Source organism: Nannospalax galili, unplaced genomic scaffold (assembly GCF_000622305.1).
Source record: "Nannospalax galili isolate Female #2095 unplaced genomic scaffold, S.galili_v1.0 scaffold107, whole genome shotgun sequence".
Classification (NCBI taxonomy): Eukaryota; Metazoa; Chordata; class Mammalia; order Rodentia; family Spalacidae; genus Nannospalax; species Nannospalax galili.
In genome coordinates this window covers 451253-473831 of record NW_008358490.1, presented here as the reverse complement: position 1 = coordinate 473831, position 22579 = coordinate 451253, and the positions used below count along the sequence as shown (strand labels likewise).

Sequence of the window (22579 nt, the reverse complement as noted above, 5' to 3'; positions counted from 1 at the left end):
TTCACATTCATGCAAAGACCTGTGCATGCATGTGCACCTTCATGCACTTGTTCACACACTCTCATGAACCCATACATACATCGCATGTAAAGAAGTTATTAATATGGCAACCAACGCTATCAGAAAGACCTCTGAGAATCAGAAATAGATGTTTCAAAGCCAGTGTCTCAAACTTTGTCTTAGACCCTCTTCTATGACCTATTTTATTTTTATTTCTGATATTTTAGCAGGTTTGCTAGTCATCCAGTGGTAAAGTAGCATAATTAAATTGTGTGACACAGTAGATTGCTCTGTAACAGGATGAAACCATTGACATTATGAAGATAAGACAGAACATTCTTTTTTAGGACAAGGTCTCTCTGTAGCTCCAGCTGGCCTGGAACTTGGTATATAGACCAGACAGACTTTGATCTCACAGAGATCTACCTGCCTCTGGCTTCTGAGTAATTGTACCATTATGCCTGACTGGCTGAGACAGAACATTTTTAAGTTTAAGAACTTGAAGCCTCTTAGGGTGGTTATCCCTGACTCACAACATGGCTTGGTCATGGAAGCCTACGTTGGTAACTTTAAGCCAAAAATAGGCTCAATACACTTAGTGCTCAGTCCTGCTGAAGTTGAAAGGAGGTCTGTAAAGACTTGTAGATTTGACCTGACAATGTTTTCAGAAAGTTTGAAAGGGTTATTTGTAGTCATCTAGAACAACTTGTTTCCCTTTATTGATAGATTAATAAGACAATATTAAATCCAGAAATTTTCACTTTAGATACAACTTTTATCCAATAGGAGAAAAAAATGATACAGTGTGTTGTGTCCAACTAACAAAATATAGAATCTGAATTAGTACTATTTATTTCACTGATACACAGGTTCTTGTCTTAAATTACTCTGGTTTAATAATGTTTATTGACAAGTAAGTAGATAATAACATAATGTGACATGTTTGGAAATAATTAAGGGCAGGGTCTTCGTAATGACATGAGTGTCACCTGACCCAGTTTTGTACTTTGGAGGGAAATGGGGTTCTGAAAGCCTCCTTGGAGGTGAAATTTTCTATTGAAAATTGAGATGTAAATGATGACTAGGAAACTGTTAGACAAAGATGGAGAGAGGTGGAATGGAATGCTGACCACCTTCAGGTGTTAGAGGAAAAGGAACTCACGTGGAAAAGTAGAAGCTGATCCAAATATGTGCACTGTGAACACTATGAACTTTGTAATTGTGCTGTCTTTTCTAAGAGATGGATTTGTAGATGTAGACTATAATGGAGAATCCGTGCTCTATGGCACATGGAAACCAGTGTATATGTAATCTTCTTAAGGGATTTCTAGGGCTAGAAAGTGTATGAAGATTTGAATGGGCACAGTAGACGTGAGAGAAAAAAAGACATGGTAAGACTCTTCAACTCAATTTTCACCAAATGGCCTGAATTTTCAACAGCATTTCCATCTGTAGATCCTTCTGCTAAAGGACTTTCAACTTTGGAAATGCCACGAGAATCTTCATCTGCCCCTACGTTGGAAGCAGGTGTGCCAGAAACAAGTAGTCATTCCTCAATATCAAGTAAGAGTCCCTCCAGTGCTCATTTTACTTGTGCGTTGATTTTTGGAACATGATCTGTGCTGCATTGTTTTCAAGTGCACCGATCTGCACTTTCCCCACCTTTAAAAAATGCAGTCTTACTTCCTCACTGATAGTATGCTTTGTAGTCTGCGGAACCGAGTGGTAGTGTGGCCTATTTTAGTTCATTCCTCAAACATTGGATTAATTATATGTCACTGATTGTCCAAGAATCCCAATTTATTAAAGGATAATTACTCAATTTTGCCATTCAACAAAGTAAACATCATTACTAGCCTGAATATAGAACATGGAACTGGTTATGTGATATGTGAAAAGCATTGTTTATGGCAGAACATTGCATGGAACACGTTGAATTATTTTGCATCACTTCCAGTGTGGACAAAATTTTATCTAGATTATCACAAAATAAATATATCATTATTCCATAGACATGACTAAATCTAGCTCTTTTAGATTGGAAAATAAAAATGGCTGACATAGTATAAGATCTACAAGAGACTAGTATTTTGAAACTTCCTTCTTTTTGCTGGGTCCTAGATTTTGTCCATGAGAAACTTGTGTTCCACTGCAGTTCCATTAGTGTTGTCTACCTAGCTCAGCGGAGTCAAGAGATTTTAGCATGAGAAATTCTTAGAAGGTGTCAGAGATACAGACAAAGGTGTAACTTCTGGAAACTTCTGTCACATGTGCTGATAAACTTGTTTCATGTGGATGCTGCTTGAAGAACTAATCAGTTTTCATTTGACCATTTTTGAGATGGGGATGATCCTGAATGCTAAATAAAGATCTTATTGTAAATGCTGGACTGGTAGCATGGAAAAGAATCATCATTATCATTCATTCATTTGTTGATTCATTCTTTCTTTCTCTTTCCTCCCTCCCTCCCTCTCTCCCTCCCTTCCTTCTTCCTCCCTCCCTCCCTTCTTTCTTTCTTTCTCCCTCCCTCCCTCCCTCCCTTCTTTCTCTCTCTCCTTCTTTCTTTCCTTCCTTCCTTCTCTTTCTTTCTCTCTCTCCCTCCCTCCCTTCTTTCTCTCTCTCCCTCTTTCTTCTTTCTTTCTTTCTTTCTTTCTTTCTTTCTTTCTTTCTTTCTTTCTTTTTCTTTCATTCTTTCTCATTATTCCCTAAGTGCCAGTGAGTGCCATGTATTGTACTTGTCACTAGGAATCAAAGGCAGATGAATAGGACACCCATTGTTCTCAGGAGTGTATCATCTTAATAGTAGTATCATTATCTGATGCTTTTCATGTGTTAGGCTCTGTGCCTAATAATTCACACACAGCATGATCTGTTCTAATCCTTACATCAACAATATGTGGCTGATTTTTCACCCCATTTTATACACTGAGAAATGGGTTCAAGGAGCTGAATGGCTTGCCTAAAAACATATAGCTACCAAGTGATAGAAACTGTTAAATTTTCAAGTTGAGATTATTTTTGTCTTAGAATAATTCCAAATCAATTGTAAGACTATAGAAATTCTAAGAAATAGTTTCCAAGTGTTAGATATTTGGTCTTTGGTTGCAAAATAGAAAGGCTAATTGATTTTTTTTTTGTGTTTTGAGACAGGCTGTCCTTGTAGCCCCAGCTGTCCTGGAATTCACTAGGTAGACCAGGCTGGCCTTGAACTCACAGAGATCCACCTGCCTCTGCCTCCCAAATGCTGGGATTAAAGGCATATGCCACCACACCTGGCGGCTAATTGATTTTTAAATCATGAAAAGTGTTCAAAAATGTGACAAATATTGTGATGGCATGTTTTCCTCATTTACATGAGTCCTCTTTTTGAAGGAGACACTAAAGTTTACTTAGAATTCCAAATAGTATGATCTGAGCTAGTCAGAATGGATAAATCACTGTAATTCCAGGATTGGTTAAGCGCATCATAAAATAAATGTATCAAGAGAGTCAGGATCCCAAAGTCATGACTGAATCTACCTTTTTGGATTTAGTTTAGCAATTTGATTCCCACCTTTCCTGCCCTTGCCATTAACAGCATGTGTTGTATAATTTGGTGGCATGCTCTTGGAGCCATATACCAGATATCTTACACCTGGGGTTTTTACTCTCAGGAGGAATTCTGCTATTTTTAAAAACAACTGAGAGACTGGGAGAGTAGCTCCGTGGGAGAGTCTTTGCTTAGCCTTTGTGAGGCTCTAATTTCTACCCTCAAAACTGACCCTTATTTGATTGAGTCTTGAGATACTACTATTTTTGAGATGCTACTTTTGATACTTTAGATGCTGCTATTGAGATGCTACTTATTTTTTAATTTGTTAAGTCCTTTAAAAGATTTCTGGTTTTGACCTGGGATGTGGCTCAATGGTAGGGTGCTTGCCTAGCATGTGCAAGGCCCTGGGTTCACTCTCTAGTACTGCCCCCGCCCCCAAATCTACTTTTGAGTTTTGCTTAAAGCCACACTTTTCAAGTGAGTTATAAAATTGTCAAGTTTACCAATCAATAACCAAATCTGAATTTTGCTTAAAGCCACACTTTTCAAGTGAGGTATAAAATTATTAAGTTTACCAATCAATAACCAAATCTGTGGTGTTTAATATTAGGTTGGTTGGCCATTTTCATGAAGTCAGTTAATATGGGCTCCAAGACACAAGAATTCCCATCATTCTCTTGATCAATATGTTAGTTACTTTATAACTAAGCATGCCCATGACCACTATAAATCCAACAGCATGCTGATCACATCAGAAATAATGTTATAGTTGATTTTACCTCACACCAAGTTGCCTCCTTGCTGTTGTGACTATGAAACTTATGTATCACATTTAAGGTTTTCCAGGGCTATCTAGCTGACATCCTGGTCTCCGTAGCCCTTTCTAGGGCATAAAGCTCATCAACTTTGGCTTCTGAAAATACCCTTATAAATGAGCACTGAACAGAAAAAAATCCAAGTCGTCAAGCATGCAGGTGTTTGGGGTCATGCATAGCAGCCGTTTTGATGAGGCTCTGTCTCTCACGCTGGCCTGGTGTATAGGGGTTGGTGGGTAACTCACAGTGGAATAGGAGCAAAGGAGGTAGGCTGCTTTCTAAGTCAGCAGTAAAATGACAGAGTGCTTTCTGTTGTTTGCAGTTTTCCAATTCTTGTAACTTTTCATTGGTGAGCTACCTATCAGTGTTTAATTGCAGGATAAAAATGTTACCACTGTTTTCTCAAACCAAGCACTAGAACGTACCTGCGGGATGTTATTTAATTCACATTTTCCAAACAGTCGTTGGAGCTCACACAGGTTAGAAACAGCATGGATTTTGGAGTCAATATGTTTTGGCCTTAGAACCACATCAGTTGCTCTTTATTTCATTTTCTCTTTCTAAAAATTGGGGTTGCTGGGTGTGGCAGTGCACGCCTTTAATCCCAGCCCTTGGGAAGCAGAGGCAGGTGGATCTCTGTGAGATAGAGGCCAGCCTCTATCTGGGGCTTCAGGGAGACCCTGTCTCAAAACAAGAGCAACACAAAATTTGGGTTATGTGTCAGTTTACTCCAAAATACATGTATACACACACACACACACACACACACACACACACACACACTAAGGCGCATCATGGGGACATAATGAAGTCTGAAACTATGTATACACAAGCTCCACTAAAAGAAATTAAGCTAGGGGCTGGAGCGATGGCTCAGTGGATGAGAACACTGACTGTTCTTGGAGAAGACCCAGGTTTGGCTCCCAGCACCCACGTGGCAGCTAACAACTGTTTGTAACTCCAGTCCCAGGGGATCCGACAGTCTCTTCTGTCCTCCATAGGCATTGCACGACATAGGTGCACTTACCTACATGCAGGCAATACATGCATACAAATAAAAAAAAAACAATAAATAAAATATTAAAAAAGAAATTAAGCTACAAATTCAAGATAGTATCTGTTTAAAATCCTTTTCAGAATGTGGCAGAGTAAATAAGTTAAAAAGCAAACAAAACTAATCCATATTATTCAGTTGTAACTGAGGCAAATATTTATAGGTTGTAGATCATTGCTGAAGGGCATTTATTGTTTATACTATAGAGACACTTTGAACAAAAGAGTTCTTTAGTTTTTTACATGGTTAAGAGGCAAATAGCTAATGAAGATTCAATTAAGATTCATGTGGATATGTAGAGCCTGTGTGCGATGGAAAATGTATTCCCCCTAGTAATCATGTCCTAATTTCCTTCATATAGCTCAGTATAGGCAGATGAAAAGGGGATCCCTGGGCGTTCTGACAATGAGCCAGTTAATGAAGCGGCAGCTGGAGCATCAGTCTAGCGCCCCCCATAACATCAGCAGCTGGGACACTGGTGGGTCAAGCTTTCTCGTCTTGTTTTCTTTTGCCTCTCAGATTAGCTAATGCCACTTCTCTGTGTCTGTTTATTCTGTCCTTGGGTCCAAATAATTAAACAAGTCTATTCAAATTTCCCAAGTGTTCTAGAACACTATCTAGGCATGCCCAGCTCTTTTTTTTCCCTCTAAAACACAGACCTCAGGTTATCTGTCTGGGGAGAAGGGAATGAAACTATGATTTCATGGTGCAGATTTTAAGAGCATCAACATCCTCTTTTATAAATTATAAACTACCAAAGTGAATATTAAATAATAAATGTCAGCTCAGTGATATCACAATCTGCTAGTAGGTTTAGGAATGAGCTCTGTGTTTTAGCCAGCAGGGTCACCAGGTTGCAGCCATATACCCTCATGCTCACAAGCTAGAGCTGCAGTTAACCTATTTTATTGTAAGAATTGACTGCTGTGGCACATCTACTTAGATAGGCTCGCCCTGTGTTTTCTAGACTTGTTACTGCGTTCTGTACATGTGCTACCTTCTCAGCCAGTGGGTGGTACTGCCACCACCCTCTTCTGAGTGCCTGCCTTTCCTTATTTTTTTTATTTGTAAATTAAATGGGTCATCAGAGGTCAAAGATTTTGTTTTGTTTGTGATAAGATCTTGCCACAGCCCCAGCTGGCATGGAACTTAATATGTAGACCAGGCTGGCCTCAGTCTCACAGAGAGATCCGCCTGCCTTTGCCTCCTAAATACTGGGATTAAAGATGTGAGCCGCCATGCCTGGCAAAGATTTGTATACATTATATCTCTGTGTCTGTCTAAATATATAAAATATGCACTTTGAAGCACGCATAGACTGTTACAATGTAAGGGCTGATTATTATGACATACTATGGGAGTGAACTTTAGTATCTTGGTTAATATTTTCTGGCTACAATTATGAGATTATTCTTAATATTCTCAATTATGATGAGGAATTACAATGTCCACAAAGCCAAAATATTGAGTTGCTTTTCAAATTATGTGTATGCCTTTGTTACTCTTCAAAAAGAGAGTGCCTGATACCTGACCTTACACACCACACCCAATGCTGGAATATAACAAACATTTTCAGTTCTCCTGGACTTTCTAAGCATTTTTAACGTATAGATTTAGTGTTTTTTCTTTATTTGGTGACACATGGGAATGAGCAGTATGTAGCCATGAGCCAAGAGGCAGGGGAGAGAAAGAAAAAGCCACTGATTAGCCACCCTCAAGAGTACATTTGTCTTGAGTGAAGTCTTTCTTCTCTGTTCACACCAAAGAGGGCTCTACAGAGATGAAGCTGTTTGAGGGTCTGAGAGATAGCTTTTGCTTGGTTATGTCTCCAGCACTGAATGCTCATGTTGCTTTGGGGGCTCTGAAAATTGTTTTACCATGCTATTGTAGCTCAAAGAGTAGCTTGCTCTCATCAAGCCATTTTAGATTCTTAGAGCAGTTACAACCTGGTTTGATTAAGTAGAGCTATGAAAGGCAATTTACTCCTACTTTCTGATCTGAGTTTTAAGCTAAAAACCCTCCATGATGCCAAATAACACATTTAACCATATTTTCACTTTTCTTTCTTAAAAAAAATTTATTTATATTTTATGTGTATTTGTGTTTTGCCTGCATGTCTGTAAGTGCACCTGTGTGTACAGTGCCCACAGAGGCCAGAAGAGGGCACTGGATTCACTGAAACTGGAGTTACAGATGGTTGTTAGCCACTATGTGGGTGCTGGGAACTGAACCTGGCTCCTCTGAAAGAGCAACGGGTGCTCTTACCCACTGAGCCATCTCCTCAGCACCCTTTATTGTCTACTTTTCAACCAGACTTCTTGGTTTCTCATTTACATGCTGTCTGAGTGTCTCTCACTGGTGTTCTCCTAGGCTCACTTTTTAAGGTCCCACTCTCTAAGTTGGTTCTCTCGTCTAAGTCCTACTAGAGTTTCATTTCAGTAATTTTCTTTTTTTTTTTTTTTGTCATTGTTTGTTTTTACTTTTTGACATGGAGGTCTTGTTTGCCAAGGCTAGTTTCAAACTTCTGGGCTCAAATGATCTTTCTGCCTCAGCTTCCTGAGTAGTCGAGCCTATCGGCATGCCCCTTTACACCTGGCTTTGGTATTCTCATTTTTATTAGTGCTACCTGAGCCCAGTGGAAGAGCCAGTGAATGTGCAGTATGATGTTAGGTGCTGTGTCACTTTGACCACGCACATTGACTCACTAGTTTCCACCAAGAACAAATACGGTTGTGTAGACATACCAAGAAAGACAGCTTAAAACATGGGGCGTGGCCAGTTTGCCTCAGCATGCAGCAGCTCTCTCACAGAACACCTGCCTCCTCTCCATTGTGCACATCTGGCTGACTTGCTTCTTTGCCTCATCCTTCATGTGAACGAGCACTCCTGAAGCACCTCCCCATTTCTGCTCCTATTTTTGTCCCCCGTTCCTCAGCTGATTGTCTTCATTTCCTTCTACCAGTTCCACGTGCTTTCTGTATGAACTGTCTGGCCATTTCCCCAAATTATTACTTATGTATTGATTGATTTGCATGAAACATTTCTTTCATGGCCATGACCTTGGCCCTTCATTTCTTAGCAGGAGATTCAGGATTTGCAGCTTTTTTTTTTTTTTTGAAATCGGGTGGGAACAGGACCTTTAAAGAGATCATTTTAGACACTCTGCTGTTTTCAGATGCCTTTCATGTAACCGAATGCTAGGTTTGGAGCAAAATCCCAAGAAATCTTACCCCAAATTTAATCTTTAAATGTTACTAATCAGTGATAACCATGACAAAAAAAAAAATGGCCCCATGAGATTATTTGTTGTATCGATTATACCGTGAGTTGTACTAAATTGATCACATTGCAGACTGAGATGCTCTCTTTATCCACAGAACAGATACAGTCCGGGAAACGCCAATGTAATGTGCCAGTGTGCCTAAACCCTGACCTGGAGGGACAGCCGCTGGGAATACGAGGTTGGTTGAGTCACAGGGTATCAGACTACAGGCCTGAAGGACTGTGTCCCTCAGTGAGTCTCTTAGCTGAAACCTCTTCCTCAGCAGCTCCACAAAATGGTCCAACCGTCTCCAAACATTTCCAGGGCCTGGGAATGCATGGCAGCCCATCATTGAACATAACCAAGAGAGAGTTCTTCCTCACAGTGTCTTCCTAACATTTGGGGCCACACAAAACAAGTCTAATATCTCATAAAACATCTGGGACATTTGACAATATTTTTTTATCATCATTATTTATCTCTCTCAGTTGTTCTGAGGCCTCATCCCTGGGCTCTTCAGCATTTCTCCCAAGGTGCATCAGTTTTCTGTATTACCTCATATATGCTCTTTTCTAAGCATGGTTCAGCTTGTCTGTATTTCTTCTAAAATGTTGAGAGTATAGGTAGACAGCTTCTTTTCCAACTACCTTAGGTTAAGTTTTGAGAATCTATACTTCACTCTGTGCTGCTGGTGGGGGCAAGATGAGCATGAGTCTGTGCTAAGATCATCAAAATTTTTATTTTTATCAAATTTATCCCACAAATTTTAACTGCAGCAGTACTTAATCCTGTTGTTGCTCCTAAAAGTCAGAAGGAAGGCAAGCCTGTCATTGATTAAAAATAAATTATTGCCATGTCTCATAAGTAGTTTCTTAAATCAAGCAGACCTGTTTTCTATACCAAATCACTCTTCCAGTTTTCCCAAAGAGCGGGGAGATGTTTATCTCCGACTCCCCTGAGTGCTTCTTTGGCAGTGAGTAGCAGCAGCTTTAGTTCTTTAGCAGATGAGGTGAGACTGCTCATCTGTGGGGCTAGGACAAGCTACCAGGGTATATGGTTGTAGTCTAGTGACCCAGCAGTAGCAAAGATAGAAGGAGGTAAAGGGACAAAGATGGAAAGTCAGTCTCTCTCCTGGTAAGTACAAGAGCCCATTGGTACAGCTGTGCAAATGATGCTTTGAGACAAGCACATTCTCATAGTTGCTCTTGTCACCAAGATTCTCCAAGGGGCTTTTGTCAAAATCTCCAGCTTTGAAGTTGAGCTTCAGAGATGGCCCCCTCTGTATTCATGTCTCTGAGAACCCTGTATTTCTGCTGCTAGGTCTGTACATAGGCCACTCTGGATATTCAAGAGGGGAATCAGTGGTGGTGGGCTCTGAAGCATTGGCAGCATGTAGGAGATAATAGTGGAGGCTGCCTTTAGCATGCAGACTTAGTTGTTACTGACCTTAGCAAAAGGTCACTGAGGCCTGCAGCTTTCTTATTTCCCATCTTCTTGCACATACTCTTTGTTTTCACATCCGTAGTGGGGTTCAGGAATGCACTGACTTGTATTGTTGTCCTAGAAGGACCAATGCCCAGTCATTAACCTACGTGCTTTGATAAATCACTGTTGTGAATGTTACATCGTCTACAACAGAAGCTATTGTCACATAGAGAGGCAATAGCACAAGGTTGTTATCAAAAATTCCTCCCCTTAGGTAATGATTGTTCTGAAAGCACCAAAATGACTGAGTCCCTCACTTTCCCTTAGTTGTGATCTTGACTTGGAGTTGTTTATTGACTGGCTTTCTTTTTGTTTCTAGTAAGATTGTGTACACATCACTATATACCTTATGGTCTCATTTTTTTTTTTTTGTCTTTTTGAGACAAGGTCTCCCTGTAGCCCCAGCTGGCCTGGAACTTGCTATGTAGACCAGGCTGACCTTGGCCTCACAGAAACTCACCTGTCTCTGCCTCCCAAGGACTGGAATTAAAGGTGTGTGCCACCATGCCCAGCTGTTATGGACTCGTGTTTTTCTTCTGCTTTTAGCACAAGTATTTTGACATCTGGCTTATATGGTCTATCAATGATCAAGAAATGTGGAGAACTATATCTAAGCTTTCTGTTTTGGCTGCTTGTAGCAACTTCACACCATATTCCGTGCTTTTTATTAATCAATGTGGTTTCTTCTGTCTTGGCCTACTTCTTGCCTTTTCTACTGCTCATCTGTTTACACTTATGTTTGTAATACCATTGCTTCCACTCAGAGAAACATCTTTATGAAATAACTAGAGATCTTTGCTAATAACACACCAAGAGATACCTAGGAGAGAATGCTACCTCACAGGCAGTTCTTAAATATAATAGTAAAATTTGTATTCCCATTTGGAATCTTAGGAAGATGAGGATGTTTTCAGATACTTTGCTGCTGAGATTTTCATGATTTTTGCTTCTTAAAAATACATTTTATAAACTTTAATTTTGCAAGATGGCCTATAGTATAAAAGCATGGGATGTCAATACCACTTTTCCCTCCCCAATTGAAACATTACCCACTTGACTAAATTTCTAAAAAATTTATTTTAGTACCTCTAGAAACCATTCTCTTAATTACTATCCTTCTATTTGAGGAGAAACAATACAGACTTTTTTTCAGGACCAAGTTGTCTGTTCCTTGATGATAAATGAATTATTTGATGATCATTTTTTTTCTGCTTCCTTTTCTGCTTGAAGAACTGAGATCAGCAGTTGTTACTTGGCAGAACGTGCTACTATTCTGGATTGTCACTGTGAGATTTACCTGAGGTGCCTCATTTACACAGTTCCAGAGAATCTGTCCAGCACTGTTGTTTTCTTAATGGAGAACTGACTCTCTACATTGTCGCATTTTTTTAAAAAAGATTTGTTTATTTTATTATTTATGTGTGTTTGGGAGGGGGTATGTGCACGTAGGTGCCCAGTGGAGGCCAGAAGAGAGTATTAAATCCCCTGGAGCTGGAGTTAGAGGCAGTTGAGAGCTACCTGACATGGACACTGGGAGCCAAACTTTCCTCCTCTGCAAGAACACCTGCTTTGAACCACTAAGCCATCACTTCAACCCCCATATTCTCATTTTATTGGTATAAATTCCTACTTTAGATTTCTTTGAAAGGATCAAAACTCAAAGTTTAAAAAAACTGTCACATTGATTGGGTAAAGTACATTGAGTCAGTGAATGAAATACCTGATGTTTCATTCATAAATACTTCAGTTGAAAATGAAGTCTTTTTGTTTTAGAACATGGAACTGATATTTATTAGTTCAAATACCCTCTCTTGCTTAGGTGTCTAAAGTCTGGGATCTGACTCCCTTTCCATATTAGCGATGCTTTAATGCTGATATGCATTTGTAGATTTAGAAATTAGTATTGAGGGCTGGAAAGATGGCTTAGAGGTTGAGAGCACTGGCTACTCTTCCAAAGGACCTGGATTCAGTTCCCAGCACCCATGTGGCGGCTAACAGCTGTCCTTAACTCCAGTTCCAGGGGATCTGACACCTCCTTCTGGCCTCCATGGGCATTACATGACATGGCTGTGCTTACATACATGCAGGCAAAACACTCATACACATAAAAATAAATATAGAAAAAGTAAATTAGTATTATACGGACACCTTTAATCTATGCTAGAAAATAAGATGTGCCTGCTGGAGAGTTCCCTGGAATTAATTTCCCCCGTTACCATCTTTATCTCAATACCCTTCTGATCCAGCTGAAGTCTTTCTGATTTTTTTTTTTTTGAAGTCAAGAAACAAAGAAGTAGAAATCTAGTTCTTTCTTGGGATGTCCAGGTCACAGTCCTGAGAATGTGATTTTCAGAGGGTTACTGGGAGAAGAGTGGATCGTTTCCTGGCACTAGAAGCTTCTCTATATTCATAGCTGTCTCCTTGCTGATTACCTAGGTGCCACTAAATCCAGCCTGCTGTCAGCACCCAGCATAGCCAGTATGTTCGTGCCTGTACCTGAAGAATTCACTGATGAGCAGCCGACGGTAATGACGGACAAGTAAGCTCACATGGCTATTCTCTTCCTATGTCACAGTTAGACTCTGGTCACCATGGTGGAAAGAAGGTATCAGAGGAAATGTGCTTTGCTTTTAGGTCACACTTTGTTCTTAAAAAGCCGTAGCCATGTTAATATCCGTTTGTGATTTCAGAAATGCTGTACTGTATAAGCGGCTTTATGTTTGTGCTTTGGCAGTCTCTTTTGTAAAATTTGGGTGGATACATAAGAATACCACTTATTCCTAGCAATAATTTAAAAGCAATAAAATTTCTCAGCCAGGAGCTTCAGATTGTTATACTAGGAACAAAGATGAACCTCTGTTCTTATTCCAGTCTGGCAGCAGAATCTATTCTCTGACCCGCAAACTGGTCAGTCGTCTCTCAGCCTATCAGCCTCCAATAGCCCCACATTTCTTCTGGGATTAAGCCCAAATGCTTAGCTGATTAGAGAAGGCATGCAGTGTGTGAGTGACCCTACCACCCTTTCCTCAGCCCCTTCTCTTCTTCCAACGCAGCCCCGATGTTGTCTCTCCTTTGCGATTGCACAGGGGCACTCTCTTAGTACTTTGTCTTCCTGGTGAACTCCCATTCATGCTTTTAAGACCTAACTTAGGGCAATGTTTCCCTGATTCTGTAAGGCGGGAGTAGTTACAAGGCTCTCTAATTTTTGAGAGTCTCTAGTACATTGCTATCCTGGCACTTACCACATTGTACTTTCTTTATTTATCTAAATAGTGCATGTATATATCCTGTGGTAGATTGTGCGCTCCTTGGGAGCTATGACAACTTTGTCTATCTTTTATACTCTAAGCTCCTCATGTCTTGCCTGGCATAGAAATATTTGCTCAGTGACTATGATAAAGAACAAGATTTGTAGGATTTCAAATTTGGACAGACTCCCTTAGATAAGAAAGCTTCTTTATAAAGGTGGCCCAACTAGTCAATAGAATAGACTATTTATAAAGGAGAGTGAGGTGGGAAGGGTGGTGTGACTATCCATATAGGAGCCACCCATCATCAATCATAAGTGAGCTGCTGGGCATACTTGAGGAATGAAGATGCCCATCTTTTACAGCTGCCTTGGAATGTCCCCATGGCATCTTAGCTTCTCCTTTTTTGTCATATCCCACCCCCACCCCAAAGTCCTGATGTTTCCGGTTACTTATGAGTATGTTTGTGTGTGCGTGCATGTGTGTGTAGTTGTGTGCGCATTTGTGTGTGAGTATGTGGAAGCCAGAGGCCAACCGTAGCGATTGTTCCTTGGGTGCCATCCACTTTGAGATAAAGTCTCTCATTCCCTTCAGGCTTGCCAAGTCAGCTAGACTAGCTGATGAGTGAGCCCAAGGGTTTTACTGTCCCTGCCTCCCGGTGCTGGGCTTACAAGTGCATGCCCCCGTATCTGGTTTTATTATTTGAGTTCTGGGGATCAAGCAGGTCTTCGTGCTTTCATGGCAAGCACTTTCCTGACTCAACCATCATCCTAGCACTTTGGTTACTTTGTGTGCTGTTTCTGTTCTTTATAATTCTGAATGTGAATTTTAAATGCTAAATTACTTAAGAAAAGAATTTGCTTATATTTATGAACATTTCAGAAGGAAAGATCACAATGACAGACACAGCTCTGATTCCCTTGATATTTCTAGATTTCTGTTTCATTTTACAAGGCTTGCATTTTTCATTTTGACAGAGAAAAACTATCTAGTTACTCACTATTCCTAGCTATAATTCCACATTCTTAAAATTCTAGAAGCTATCAGTCTGCTGTTAGTCCAACTGATGCTCATTCTAAAAGGGACCAGTAACTCCCATGTAGCCAGATGCTTGTGAATTGAATGCATTTTTAGTGATCAAAGGAATGTTCATGATGCCTGCTGCCTGAGTTCCTTCTGTGTCCTAAGGTGATGATGGCACTTACTGATAGAGTGGGCCCATTAGCCATCTTCTTGGGACTTTTCTAAGATTTCTGAGAAACAACTGTTTTGTATGTTATCTTGAAACCACAGTTGGGTTTTGTAGAACTCTTCCTTGTGTTTCCTTTGCAGATGCCATGACTGTGGGGCCACTCTTGAAGAATACGATGAGGAAACCCTTGGACTAGCCATCGTGGTCCTCTCCACCTTCATTCACCTAAGCCCAGACTTGGCAGCCCCGCTGTTACTGGATATCATGCAGTCTGTGGGAAGGTGAGTGTCAGCTTCTATTTTATTTGCTGGGAGGGAGCCTTATTTAAACTATATCTTGAAAGAAGAACCATTGTAGATGGTTACCCTGTAGATGCTTAATACCCGTGGGGTCAGTTCAGACTAGTTTAAAAAACTGGATGCATGAATCTTTTGATTAAATTTCTGAGCTATATAGTGTCATGAGTCACAGTATCAAAGTAGAAACTGCACTAAGAGTGACTGTTTCTCCTTTTTTCTGTGTGAGCTAGTATATGCAATAGTGCTCAGATTTTCAGTTCCTAGTAAGTACTGTATTAGACACTATTGCTAATTTATTATCATCATCTCTCTTTACCTGTTTTGAGGTGATTCTGTGATCTGAAGGAAACCTCACTTAAGTGTGCAGCTTGGGACATTATTGTGTGTGTGTGTGTGTGTGTGTGTGTGTGTGTGTTACACAGCATCTTCATGTTTCTTGTTCAGATAAAGGAAAGATGAATACATTTTCTGAACAGAATCTTCAGTCTGAGGGAAAATTAAACTTAACTGTTTTGAGTATTAATGGTAAGGAAATTCCCTTTGGTATATAGATGTTGAAAGATAAGTGATGTCTTTGATGGGTACAACTCAGTTCCAGTTCAGTAACAAACTCTCCACAACTCACAGAAGACTGAGTTAAATTCCACATGAACTTACTAAGTATCTCACTTCTGCTAGCACGGTGCTGGGTGCTTTGGACCACCAGCATTAAAACCTAGCTCCTTCATGAATAAAGTGGAATTCATTTAAAGGCAGGGTCTTTCTATGTAGCCCAGGTCAATCTCAAACTTGTTGTGTAACCCCAGCTGGCCTTGAACTTGTGATCTTCCAGACTCAGCCTCCTGAGTATTGGGATTACAAGTGTGCAAAACCATGTCTGCCTGAGGCTTAGCTGTTGAAAATTTTACGTGGAACGAACTGAATGTTCATTCATACCAGCCAGGACATGACTAAGTGTATGTAGAAGTTCAGATGGGAAATGCTTTCCATCTGTTTGGAGGAGGACGATTCTTTGTATTTGAGGGTTGTGAAAACAATGAATCTTTTTTAAGATTTTTATTTTTTTTGAGATAGGGTTTCGCTATGTAGTCTAGGCTGGCCTCTAGTACGGTTTCTCTCTGAATCCCAAGCTGCCTCAACCCACATTTCTCCAGCTTCCATCTCCAGAGTGCTGGGGCTATAGGCATGGATCACCAAACCTGCTAAGAATGAATCTTAACGAAGCTAAGCCGTAATTTTAAAAGGAGAAGGCCTGTGGGGATAGCTTAGTGGGTAAGAGTGCCTACTGTGCAAGCACGAGGATCTGAGTTCAAATCCCCACATAAAAAGCCAGGCACATATGTGAAAGTGCCCATAGCTCCAGTGCTGTGGGAGTGGGGGCAGAGATAGGAGGATTACTGGGACTTCCTGACTGCCAGCCTAGTGCTGGGTTCAGTGAGAGACCCTGTATCCAGGGAGGAAGGCAGGGAATGACAGAGCAGGGTACCCGACGTCCTCCTATGGCCTCTGTGCACATTCATGCATACATGTGTGTATATAGCATACACATACCGCATGCGCGCGCACACACACACGGAGGAGGAGCAGGAGGAGGGGGAGGGAGAGGGGGAGGGGGAGGGAAAAGGAGACGAGAAAGAGGAAGAAGAAATAATTCCGATGTCAAGCTAAATACGAAAACATTAAAAACTTGATCCCAACAGTATATAATCTTATCTCCTCCCCAATTTGTGTGTGTGTGTGTGTGCATGCACGCGCATGTGCACTTCTGTGTTATATTGTGTGTGGAGCATGTATGTGAATGTGCATGTGTGTCTGCTTGCATATTCAGGTGTCTTCCTTTATCTTTCTCCTTGATAGTGCCTTGACAGGGTCTCTTATTGAGCTGGAAGCTTAATGTTTAGCAAGGCTGGATGGCTGTCAGCTGCCAGATTCTGTCTCGGCTTCTCAATGCTGGGGTTATAGGCATGCACAGCCATACCCAGGTTTTTTTTATGAGTACTGTGGATTTGAACTCAGGTCCTCATGCTTGCACAATACATGCTCTTACCCATGGAACCATCTCCGCAGCCAGTCCTTACCAATTTATTTTGGAGTCTCTTTAGAGTCACATCGTCAGAGGTAGCATGAAGTTAAGTGTAACCAAAACTCAAAATAGCCCTTGTGAAAAGTAATGATGTATATGGGGGATATGAAGAAATAAGGAAAAGATGGTTTCATTCAAGTCATTGATTTTAACCTACTCTTGGTAATTAACGGAATCAATGTTGTATCCACTATCAGTTAAACCTGTGGAGTTGAGGACTTTTTATAATGCATGTTACAATTCCCACTGTTAGTATTTTTTAAGTTTTAAAACAAGTAGAATTGTCTTGGTCTATTGTCATATTCTTGAAACAACTGATCTAAGTTATATAGATAGCTAGAGGAGATTATTTTTATTGTCTCTTTAACATAAAAATATTTAATCTGTGTTCCAGCGCTACCAACTGCATGCATGAGCTTTGAAGAAAAGTTTAGGGAAACGGTAGCACACACAGTTTTGCATATTTACATGTACATATATGAAGTACCTCCTTTGGGTAGACTAGCAAGAGGTAGCCAGAGCACATAGTACAAACTTGCATGATCTTAATAGCCTAAGCCTAACCACCAAAGCTGCTGAGGAAAGAGACTCAGCATCACCTAATTTGGGGCTTCCTCATGTACCCCAGTTGCCCTGTGAAGAATACATGAGATAATATGGATTTGCAGTTTGTTTATGCCAGCCATGGGCACAGAAACCATTCCCAGGGTGTTTTAGGAGTCTATGAGCTCAGCTAATCTTTTCATCTCTCCTTCAAATGTTTCTAACTGATTCATATATTGCTGTCTGCCTGGATCCCTCTTAAACTTTGCTCCTCTGATTTTCCAGGCATATCCTTTAAACTCACGTTTCCTGCTCCCTTGATTACTGTTTAGCTGATTTGCAAATGTTTATCTCTCCATTGTAAGGTCTTTAGCATAAGGGCTCATAACCAAAGCAACTGCGGATGGCATTGCTGATGGTGGTTGCTGGAGCTATCATCCCTTTCCAGATGGGTTCTTGACTCAGTAGTTATAATAAAGTAAAAAAAATTTGTAGTGTTGTTTCTTCAGTGTCTTTCTGATGATGTTATATTCCTAATCTGCCAATTTGGTACATTCTTTGTCTACACAATGACATAGAACATATTTCCATAACTACAGAGCCATGTCATAGTTTTCAAAATTGTATATATGTTAAGCCAGGCATGATGGCACACACTTTTTAATCTCAGTCTTCAGGAAGCAGAGGCAGGCGTATCTCTGTGAGATCCAGGCCAACCTGGTCTACATAGCCCACTTCCAGGTGGGCTTGGATTAGGGAGACCCTGTGAAAACAAACAAAATTATTTGTTAAATGTTTATTACTTAATACATAGTTCTTTTCTCAAGACAATAGATTTTCTTCCTCATTATTTCAGTTCAGCAGTGAGCAGATACCTTTGTTATCTGTTCTGCTGAGGTAGAGAGGTTTTTACACAAATGGTTTGTAGTTAGGTTTCAAAGGTAGTTGGCAATTGAGTTAATACAGGGATAACCTAGATTAAATGTACTGATACTTGCCTAACCTGACTGCAGACACTACTTTTTTAGGTTGGGAGGGTGACAGAAAACTAATTTTCCATGTATGCCACTCCCTGGGAATCTGTGACTCGACACAGAAGACAGGTTTTAGGGACTGGGGTAAGTTTAACCCTGGGCAGGACTTCTGAGTGGGCCCCCTGACCCCTACCAAAGGGATTGTCAATAGCTGCAGTCCCCTCATCTAAACCTGAACCACAACTCTATCTCAATGCTAATGCACTGCATCATAAAAACTCAAGATATCTGTGTGACTATTTACTTTATTTCCTAGGCTGGCGTCCAGCACTACCTTTTCTAATCAAGCAGAAAGGTAAGATCTCCAAGTGTGCTCAAGTCTCACTTTCCCTTTGCTCCTGTACATGTTCATCTGAGTTCTGGCACTAGCATGTCTCAGGGAAAGACTGCTTTACTTCCACTTGCACTCTGGAGAGTGCTGTTTTGATATGCATTCATACACGCATTCACTCATTTTAGCCAATAGACACTTTTGAGCCCACTTTATGCTGGGTTTTGTTTGTGCTTGTTGTTTGCTGTATTAGGACCCCACTGAGGGCTTCATGTATTCCAGGCTGATGCCCTGCTGCTGAGCTACACCCCCAGCCATACTTAGGCTTTGATTAGGGACAACAACAAACTTGATCCCTGGCCTGATAAGGCTTTCAGTGTATTGGGGGGGCCAAAATAGATGACTGTTTCCAAAAATGTATAGCTGTAAACTGTGCTAAGTGCTGTGAAGGAAATATAGTAATGTTCGGTATTCATTTTGTGTGTGTGCACACATGTGGAGGTGAGAGGTCAATGTCCAATGTCTTCTTTGATCATCCTTCACTTTGTCTTTTGAGGCAGGGCTTCTCATTGAATTCAACACTCACTGACTGAATAAATTGGCTATCCAGTGAGCTCAGGGGATCTGTCTATCTCTGCCTACTCCAATACTAAGGTTACAGACTAGTCAATTAAGTATTTATGGAGTTACTACTAGATAGTGAAGAGACAGTGGTTAACAAAATGGCAAATTCTGGTTCTCATAGAACTTGTTTTTGTGTTGAAAACAGAAAACAGGAACTTGACAGTGTAATATCATTTATTGCAGAGTGCTAGGAACATTAATTAATTCCAGGTGAAAGAGGGACGTGAAGTGGTATTTCAGGTATAATGGCCAAGTCCAACCTCTTGGAGGAAGTGATATTTGAACAAAATTCGAGTAAAGTTGAGAGTGATCTGTGCAGCAATTTATAGAAAGAGCATTTCAAGCAGAGGGAGAAACAAAGGCAAAGGCTTAAAAGTCTGGCACGTGGCTGATCTGTTTTTAGATAGAAAACCTGGCTGTGGTGAAAGGGAAAGTAGCAAGAGATGGAACAGACAAGATGGGGGCGCAGGCCAGGGTCTAGGTCACAGTAAGGAATTTGAATTTTTTTTGTAAGAACACTTCAATATCTACTATCTAACAGATTTACCAGTGTTAGTCACTGTGCTGGTATATTAGGCATGTTTTTCCCCTGTAAAATTTATATACAGGAAATGCATAAATCTTAAGTATATATTCACTGAGTTTTGACAAATGCATACACCTGCATAACTAAAACCTCTGTCAAGATACGGACCGTAGCCATCATTACCTGAAAGTTTCATTTTACACCTTTCCAGCCAACCTTCACATCCAAAGAGGCAAGCACTGTTGATTAATTTTACCTGTTGTAGAGCTTTCTGTGAATGGAACTGTACTCTCTATGCTCTTTTGTGTCTGACTTCTTCCAGCAATGGTGTTTTGAGATTTATCCACATTGTTGCTTGTATCTTAGTCTGTTTCTTTTGCAAAGCTGAATGACATCACAAAGTTTATTCAACTTTCTATTGAAAGGCATCTGGACTATTTCCGGTTTGGAGCAATTGTCAATAAATCTTAACAAGGCTTTTTGTTAAAAAAAATACTTTATTTCTCTTGAAAATGGAATTTTTGGCTCATAAGAAAGGTGTATGTTTGTTAAATTTCATGAGGGTCAGAACTTCTCTGACATAGATAGGGTTACATAAAGTGGCTATTCTATTTCTCTTGTGCAAAACACTCATATTACCACCATTAGAGAGACCAGGTTATTCCACATCCTTGACAAATTTTGTTATTGTTGATGCTTTTTAATTTAGCCATTCTGATGGCTATGTGGTGGCTATCTCTTTGTAGTTTTAATTTGCATTTTCCTGATGACGTTTTTCCAAGTGTTCATTGACCCTTTGTATATATTCTTTGTGAAGAGTTTGTTCAAATAATCTTTTTTTTTTAATACTGCTTTTGGAAATTTATATAAACATAATGACTCAATTTGTACTTTCCGTTTCTGGCTTTTTGCTGTTTTTCCCTCCCCTTCCCTTCCCTTCCTCCTTCCCCCTTCTCCCTCCCTCCCTCCCTCCCTTCTTTCTTTCCTTTTTTTTTTTTTTGAAAATCCTAGTTTATTGGGCTTGTGTTCTAGTTTATTTCTCCATTGCTGTGGCAAAACACTCTGACCACTACTAACTTGGAGAGGAAAGAGTTTATTCAGTTTACATCTCCCAGGTCGCAGTTCATCAGGGAGCCCAAGGCAGAAACTCGGGGCAGGAACCTGGAAGCAGGAGCTGGAGCACAGGCCATGGAGGAACGCTGCTTACTGACTTGCTCCCCTGGCCCCTGCTCAGCCTGCTTTCTTATGCAACACAGGCCCACCTGCCCAGGGGTGGCACTACCCACAGTGGGCTGGGCCCTCCCACATCACTCATCAAGAAGATGCCCCTCAGACATGGCCACAGGCCAGTCCAATAGAGGAAATCCCCCAATTGAGGCTCCCTCAACCCAGGTGTGTCAAGTTGACACTAAAGCTATCCAGCACAGCTTGCTAACAGAGCATAGGGTGGGGACTTATTTACAGAAGAATGGGTGCTCCCCATTACTGCTGCACTGGAAAGCCACACTCAAATATAGATCCTGTGACTTCCTGACAGCCACACAAAATGTTGAGAGAGGTGCCTCCTGCGTTCTCAGCTTATATATCCTTAGGCCCTCCCCCACATGCAGCTAAGGTCGTCTGATGGGGTGGGAGGGGTCACTGACTCCCCCCTTGACTCCTTGGTGAGCATGGGAAGGAGGTGTACTATACCTTGCTGGCTAGTGGTTAGAGGACACTTTCAGTTAACACTCCATCCCTTCCTCCGGCTCTTACGTTCTTTCCACCAACCTCTTCTGCAAAAGTCCCTGAGCCTTGGAGGGTGTGGTAAGTGTGGGATGATCGTCCTCCCATTGTGGCAAGGCACTGAACTTTTGGGTCTCTGTATCATCCTTATCCATGGGCTATTTTCCCATTTTCCATGGGCTATTGGCCCATTCAGTGGAATTCCATCTACTATAAAAACACAAACAGCAGGAAGCAAGAACATCTAAACAGCGGCTGCTATAATAACTTAACCTGTGGGTGTAAACACAAATGTTTGGATGGTACTTTAGAGGGTGTATCACATCCATCTAACAAAAGAGTTGCAGTGACTTCCCACTGGGGCCTGTAGTCTCCCCTGCCATAGGGGGTTGGCCTGGTCTACAGTACCAGATGTGTGTTCCAGGCCTAGGAGCAGGCATTCTATCCAATCAAAAATTTGTTGGTTGTACATACACTAGATGCTCCACTGTTGCACTAGTAGGAACATCTTGTTTGGTATGTTGAGAGTGTAATACGTGGGGTCTGTCATTGAGCAGAATTGTAGGGGACTATTCTCCCCAAGTCATCTGCATATTGCCTTCTGGCACCATGAAAGCCACCCATCCAGTGGCAGGGAGTTTCCAGCTTAGTCCAAGCTTGACTTCTCCCTCTCCTCCACTCACATCAAGCAGTGTCTTCAGCAATAGGGTTTCTCTGTCCACTTACGGGGTACAACCAACATTTCAAATAATCTTTTTACCTAAGTTGTTTCCTTTTTTAAAAAATAATTATTTATTTAATAACCACATAATTAGAAGAAGCATTTCATTACAACAGCATTGACATATTCAATAACAATTTCCAGAGCTAAGATGCATCTCTTTCA

At 40.8% G+C, this 22579-nt stretch overlaps 1 protein-coding gene across 15 annotated transcripts in view; it reads left to right on the top strand.

The window, feature by feature from the left end:
• The window catches only part of Unc79 (unc-79 homolog, NALCN channel complex subunit), a 246476-nt gene that overhangs the window by 155448 nt on the left and 68449 nt on the right, over positions 1-22579 (top strand). For 8 of the 15 annotated variants that reach the window (XM_008821707.1, XM_008821704.1, XM_008821706.1 and 5 more), the window contains 6 exons: positions 1441-1563; positions 5763-5879; positions 8779-8862; positions 12585-12687; positions 14729-14869; positions 18804-18842. In XM_008821707.1, the coding sequence (XP_008819929.1) occupies positions 1441-1563; positions 5763-5879; positions 8779-8862; positions 12585-12687; positions 14729-14869; positions 18804-18842 (607 nt within the window). The remainder of the gene's footprint in view (positions 1-1440; positions 1564-5762; positions 5880-8778; positions 8863-12584; positions 12688-14728; positions 14870-18803; positions 18843-22579) is intronic. The other 7 variants (XM_008821697.1, XM_008821696.1, XM_008821691.1 and 4 more) reach the window with 4 other exon arrangements.